The 7097-nt window shown below is 43.2% G+C and overlaps 1 protein-coding gene across 2 annotated transcripts; it reads right to left on the reverse strand.

Moving 5' to 3' along the window:
- Positions 1–6: 6 nt before the first annotated feature.
- Positions 7–6372, reverse strand: LOC104951761 (protein phosphatase PTC7 homolog). Of its 2 annotated transcripts, XR_799049.1 has the most exons (4): positions 5700–6372; positions 2462–2641; positions 128–905; positions 7–96 (listed from the first exon to the last, which is right to left on the reverse strand). XR_799049.1 is itself a non-coding variant. In XM_010778492.1 (3 exons), exons 1-3 carry the CDS (start codon positions 5899–5901, stop codon positions 703–705), a joined length of 585 nt encoding a protein of 194 aa, XP_010776794.1. In that variant the 5' UTR covers positions 5902–6372; the 3' UTR covers positions 7–702. The 2 variants fall into 2 exon arrangements, 1 of the variants encoding a protein (XP_010776794.1); XM_010778492.1 differs by having other exon boundaries at positions 7–905.
- Positions 6373–7097: the final 725 nt, after the last annotated feature.

The following is a 7097-nucleotide window of genomic DNA, read 5'->3' on the forward strand; positions in this document are numbered from 1 at the left end:
CGTCCTGACGTCTGCAGAGCTGCACGTGGCTGCACCACAACACTGAGGACATGCACAGAGACACACCAGGGACAAAGCGTCCTGCCGTCTGCAGAGCTGCGCGTGGCTGCACCACAACACTGAGGACATGCACAGAGACACACCAGGGACAAAGTGTCCTGACGTCTGCAGAGCTGCACCACAACACTGAAGACATGCACAGAGACACACCAGGGACACACCAGGGACAAAGGGTCCTGACGCTGGTTCTGCTAAGCGCCTTTGTTTGGTCTGCAGGAGCTCATGCATGCATTCACACTGATGTGTCTCTTGCATTGTTGGGACTTTCATTGCCTAACCCTACAGTGTAGCGGTTTTGAATACATCACAATACCAGAATGAAGAAGTTAGTACCAATGATAGGGAAAGTCCACGACTCTCGATACCAGTTAATGGTCCATGGAAATCGCAATAAAGACTTGTGCAATTTTCAGTGAGCACAATATTTGTCAAAAAGCAAGAAATGTGTTCAAATATTGTTTTGAATGATCAGGTATAGCTGCAGGTAAATGTTGGCCTACAAACAAACTGAACTGCTTCACAGAAGAGAGTCCAATACATATATGTACAAATACATACTACTATCGATCAAATGAAGTAATCTGATCCTCACGAGGTGTATTCAGGTAGGTGTGTGTGCGTGTGTGTGTCTGTGTGTGTGTCTCACCTGTCGCTGAGCACGGCCCCCTCGGCTCCCGGGGGGGCGATGGACAGCTGGAAGGGCGTGTTGAAGTAGTGCTGCTGCTCGTCGGAGCGGTGCACCACCTCCCCCCCCCGCACCACCAGGAACCCAGAGTCCCCGAGGTTGGCCGTGTGCAGACGGTGGCTCCGCCGGTCCAGCACCACGATGCAGGCCGTGCTGCTGCCTGCACACACACACACGTTTAGTTTATATTTAAATGCAAATATTCTGAAAATGAAATGCAGATCATCCGCCGGCTCTAGACGAATGCAAAAGCTAAACCACAGAACATTTGCTAAAAACCTAAATCATTTACATTTGGTTTTGGAGAACTTTTTGCGTGTTATATTTTCATGTTGGCTTCAACCATGTCGAGTATTTTGACATTTAGGTGTGGGAGATACGACACTATTACAGGAGAGCAACCGAAAGTACACACCTGGACAAAATGTATGACGTATATGTGGTCATTTTTTTTGTTATACTTTGAATAAGTTTCTCTTCAGTGCCTGATGGAAACAAAGCTGCAACCATCCTTTGAACTTGATATGTTACTAGTCTCCCCATTAGCAAATAGCATATCACTGTTTTTAACACTTTAAACCTCGTTTCAGTTGCAGAGAATGTTGCATAGAGAAAACCCTTTCTTATGATTCCTTCCCTGAGTGGGTCACATGTTTCCCTAAGACAAGTCTTTCCCTCCAAACTTTCTACAGCTACATATCTTAGCAGCTTTCTCTCCGTTTATGGAAACAAACCCCGCTAAAGGTCTGGAGCCTGAATACACAAACTTGACATACCACGATCAGCGTCAAGTTGTACTACAGAGCAGAAAGGAGCTGGTGGAGCAGCGGGCGGACATGGAGCAGCCACGCCCTGCTGGTGATTCATCCTCTGAACCAAAACACGCTCTGGGATCAACCTTGAAGCCCCTCACGCTCGGTGACTCACTCCCTCCTTCTCTCTCCTGTTTTCTCTGCAGCAGCACAATAACTCTGCGGTGATCAAGCTGCACAATACAGAGCTGTTCCCCGCTGCACGTGATGACGGGCTGGAAAAGTACTGACACTCGCAGAGGAAGGAACATTGATCCATCGAGTGTTGGTGCTTTGTTGTGAGGGAGGTTCGTGCTCCGAGGGGCAGGTCGGGACTCGGGGCATTCCCGGGACTTCTTAATGGGATCGGGCTGTTCTGACTCACGATGTAAGAATCCGTATCCAGCCGACACTGAACTTAAACAGGCGGGACAAACAAGCTAACCCTAAACAGAGAGCTCTGACTCAAACCACACCGTGGAAAGTGTCTCTCACAGAATGGGCTGCACAGCAGAGGGATTGCATGGATGTTACAGAGCTTTGGTTTTACAGCGGGTTGTGTGAGGATACTTAAGCCTGCAGGAGATTACAGTTAGGAGATACTGCATGGATGCAAAAGCTTTTATTTGTTCTGTCTGTGTCTCCAAACTGGGGAACGTAACTATTGATAAGTCACCTCACATGACCCCACTTCAGAACACACTATATACCCCTGAGAGGTGAGAGGAGTACCACATCCTGCTGACTGAAGTACTTTAATACAAATAGAAAGGAAGGAGACCTCGTTTATAAAACCATAGACTGTCTATTCAAATCAACGATAATGTCTCTGCTGTATTTATATCCTAATGACATCATTTTGAGTGTCCTGCCTTCTTCAAAGTGTATTCTGAGCAGGTGGAGGAGACTTCCCCTCGTTGCTCACCCAGCAGCGGCACTTTGTTCTGCAGCAGCTCGTAGTAGCTGCTGGTGAGGACCCCCACCGGGTTACTGGGGACGAAGCGGCCCTCCTTCACCAGCCGCTCACACGTCTTCATCAGCGTCCCCGAGAACTGAGACGGGTCCACTCCATAGTCCCGCCAGCCGCCCACTCCATCTGCCACGCCTGCAGGGACACACAAGAGTTTTGAATGATTAAGGTTAAGACGTTTACCAACACGGGGAGGGACAGGCGAAGGGACAGGCGTGCGTGAACAGAGAAGATTCTGTGAGCAGCTTTTTAATAGGACGAACCATTTGAAATGCAAGTACATACAAAAGTAGAGAGGTTTAATTGTCCAAGTTGAAGTTGAAACAGATACGTTTTCAGTCTGCACGTTTTATTTTTGATTAATCTGTTGATTGGTTTCTTGATTTCTCTCTGAGTTTTGTGATGGGTCTATACAAATGTCCTATTTTCTAGAAAGCCTAAAAGAACAATTCAAATTAACAAAGGAGTAAGGAAACTAGAACATATTGACATTTGAGAAGCTGGAGTGACAACAGGTTGAGCTTTTTTCTTTAAAAGAAAATACTTGAACCAATGATTGATGCTTTTAAGATAACTAGTTTGTCAACAGGTCAAGTGACGCCAAGACAAATAACAATCATCCTTCACATATCTCAAGACTTGTTCTACGAGTAAGACATCTTGGGAGGAACGGTGACATGCAGCCGCAGACACAGAACAACAATGGTCACTTTCACCAAGACACAGAAAGGACATCAAGTACAGGAATAAGACACGTTAAGGAGCTGAAGGAAATGTCCCAGAACAAAGCGTGAGACCAAATCAACCAACAAGTAGCAAGAGTCCTTTCAAATAAAGTACATGTTCCATCTCCTGTAGTTCAGTGCACTCTAACCCTGCTGATAACACGTGTTGGCTCCAAAACATCACTTCCCTGATTCCCAAACGCACAGAAACTCTTTCTATAGAAGCGTGATCTGTTTTGCAGGATAATGTGAGCACTAGCCTCGTTCCCCTAGGAGCACATGTTCTGCTGAAGGAGAGGAACACGTCAGTGTCGTTCCTCCCAGGACTGAGTGACCATACAAGGCTGGATCTCTGGGTCTCAGCCGGAGCCAGAACTCAGAAACACAACTCTGCCACTGATGAACCAAAAGAAGTGCACTGGGCTGTCCGAAGGATGTCTTGATTTCTACTTGTACTTGTGCATCTTCTTGATTGGCGCAGTATGCATAAACACAGATATGAAGGTTTTAAACTTGTGCTAAAGAGTCGTTTAAATAACCCTGAACTGAGCAGATTTTTAAAGCCAGCATTTATTTTGTTTGCATTACATAACATGTCACTTGTTAGACGCTTTCATCCAAAGCTACTTACATACTGAGTACTGTGGACAATCCCCACAGGAGCAACTTGGGGTGAAGTGTCTCAGGGACTGAAGTGGGGTTTGAACCTGTGACCCCCTGATCCCAACACCAACGCACAACCCACTGCGCCACACGCCTCCTGCGGGCATCGGCCATGTGAGGAATGGATTTTCCAGGACCAGGGCATGGTTAGGTAATACTGAACGACATGGAAATAAACTATTAGATTCTGCAGCAGTAGCTTGTTGGTGGTTCAACTGCATCGTGATTCAAGTAGAAACACATTTTGTTGTTGCCATTTTTGGTGAAGTTGGTGCTGAAGCCATAAAAGGATAGGAATGTTTGTTTGCCAGCTCAAATTGAGTTTGACACAACAGCTATAAAAGGCAGTGCTGGAAAGTACACTCAAGTACTGACCTGAGTATTCACATGTTACGCAAGACCAAAAAATGTAGACCCATCTTCACGAGCGGCAACAAGAAGCAATGTAAACATAAACGCATCAATATGTCCAATAGTATAAACAGAAGGGCTTTTTTTGTTCTTTTTTCTGCCCTTAAGGCATATCTTCATGCAAATACGTCGTCTATGTAGTGTTACTTAGATTCAATTATGAATGCATTGATTTTTCCAGCCTCTCAAATATTCAGATGTCCTGTTTTATATCAAATTGAAGTGAATATTTGTGGGTTTTCGACTGACAAACACAACTTTTAAAGACATAACCGTGGACTTTGGAAACTGGGATGGATATTTATTTTTTTCATTTAAAACATTTTTATGGCCAAACCATGAATCGAGAAATAGTCCATAGAAGAATCACTAAGGAAACCAAACAGAGAGTTCTTTCACAGCGTCAAACAGTGCATGTTAGGCAAACTGATGAAATACTATGGCTTCAAAACATAACATCTGTGATTACCTCAATTGCATGAAAACCTTCCCAGTTCAAAACGATGTAACGATTTACAAATACTTGTCATTGAGTATTATTACACTGGTGGTATATGAATACTTTTGGCTTCTGCTTTGAAAAAGTATTATTGTGTTCCGACAGCATTTATACAGTTTTCCGTTTAAAAGACTTTCTACATATGTTTTGATAATTTTCTGACCAAGCGTATTTGAAGCTAATGTACTTCAGGATTCTTGCCGTTCTGAATGTGTCTCGTCTTGTTTTTGGCACTTATTCTACATCATTTCGCATGAGATAAATAGACAGATACTTTCAATCATCCCACATTGGAAAACTCTTCAGCTAAATGTAATTCTGAGAAAGAGACTGTTTACCTTTAACCCCCCATTCACGTCACACTCACAGCCAGTGTTATTAGTGGTATAAAGTAACTAAGTAGATTTACTCAAGTACTGTCCTCGAGTACAATTTTGAGGGACTTTACTTGATTATTTCCATTTTTGTTATAATTTGTGCTTCAACTCCACATAATTTCAGAGGTAAACACAACAGTGTACTTCTAATCAAGTGTTAAATCAGACTTTAGTTCCACCTGGAGTAAATCCACAAGCTACCCTGCAGTATACAAAGTCATTCAAACTAGCTGCACCTTTACCAGCTTTGAGAACACTTTCATGATCAATCATTATAAAACATATCATATATATTATTCTGAAATGGACCAATCTGCACAATGACTACTTTTACTGTCGCTACTTTCACTATATTTTGATGAGAATACTTTTTTACTTTTACTTAAACATTTTGAATGCAGGACTTTTACTTTTTCCTACACTCTGGTACTTTTACTCAAGTACCAGATCTGAGTACTTCCTCCTCTGAGTGTTATTCAGCCATCCCATTGTTTTGGTGATTGTCTCCTCTCACTCACCCAGAACATCGGCGGATCTGTGTCGGGCGATGAAGCACGCGTCGTCCCCATAACACATCCCTTTCTTCAGGATGCCTTTCCGAAAGTCCTTCCCGAAGCCGCAGCTCGCCGTCACCAGGCTGTAGTCGCGGCCGTCGGTCTGAGAGAGTCCGCCGATGACAGCTCTGGCTACCAGTCTACCGTAGGACAGCACGGACAACATCACCCACCAACCCGGGCTCCCACCGTCCAAACCCGGCCGGATGAGCAGAGGGAACCTGCTTGGCTTAGCGGCTAACGATGCTAACCAACCGCCGACAACAACAGGCTCAGCAGAGGGAACCTGCTTAGCTTAGCGGTTAAGGTGCTAACAATGCTAACCAACCGCCGACAACAGGCTTAGCAGAGGGAACCTGCTTAGCTTATCGGCTAACGTGCTAACAATGCTAACCAACCGCCGACAACAAAAACAACCGCTGTCAAGTAACGTCAACGGTTCTTTGAGCTTTTGTTCTGTTGCGTGATATTTAAGGGGAGAAAAATCACATTAAACAGTCGCCTCTTCCGCTCCAGAAGACCCGTAAGTGTTGCTTCTTCGCAGCCATAGTGCCAATTATGCCGTCCAGACACACTACATAACACCAAAGTGATGTGTGTGTCTGCTTCACACACACTCCGAGCTGCTAGCGAGGTCTTGTGACTGCTCTGACGTCAGACACCATTACACAATCTGCGTTTCCTTATAAGGAAGTGCGAAAACCTCCTACTTTAATAAATAAATGCTATCTTATCTTTTGAAACAAATGGATCCAAATTCCAAGCGTATGACGTCAAACACCAATAAAAAAAAAACATGAAATTAATAATATATACAAAAAATACGTTCATAATAAAATATGTAGTTATTAAAACTTTTTTTTTGTGTAATTTCATTTTTAATTATGCAATTGTATTATAATACATTAGGAATTTAAAACACAATTCACCCTACATTTATCTGAAAGCTTTAGATACTTAAAGAAAATTAATCTGTGAAAAGCAGTACATTTAAAAAAAATATTACGTTCCTGCAGCACTTTTTATGCATTATAGTGAGACTGGCAGAGTAATGTCTGTCTCCCCCTTGTGGGTGTTGCCTGAGGGGCTCTTATGCAATGAATAGCTGTAGTTGAGCTTTTGTATTGTGAATATGATTTTTTTTTTAAAGTATATATTGGAACAAATGACAACCAGACACCAGTTTCCCCCTAAAATACACTCAAAGTTTATTAGAAAGATTTAGACATTACAAGAGTGCTTCTTTATTAATTTTAGTTTAGCACGAGACTTGTTTAAAAATGTGGTGAAGCAGTGTAACTCTATCATACGACACTGACCGCCAACAAACTGTAAATAAAGTAGAACATAAGTAAACAGGTG

Source organism: Notothenia coriiceps, unplaced genomic scaffold, assembly GCF_000735185.1.
Source record: "Notothenia coriiceps isolate Sejong01 unplaced genomic scaffold, NC01 NC01_scaffold00019051, whole genome shotgun sequence".
NCBI lineage: Eukaryota > Metazoa > Chordata > Actinopteri > Perciformes > Nototheniidae > Notothenia > Notothenia coriiceps.

Coding starts and splice junctions, on each gene's coding strand:
- LOC104951761 (XM_010778492.1), bottom strand. CDS start 5,901: ATGTTGTCCGTGCTGTCCTACGGTAGACTGGTAGCCAGAGCTGTCATC. Junction 2,642..5,699: donor CAGATCCGCCGATGTTCTGG/GTGAGTGAGAGG, acceptor GTGTCCCTGCAG/GCGTGGCAGATGGAGTGGGC. Junction 906..2,461: donor GAACAAAGTGCCGCTGCTGG/GTGAGCAACGAG, acceptor GTGTGTGTGCAG/GCAGCAGCACGGCCTGCATC.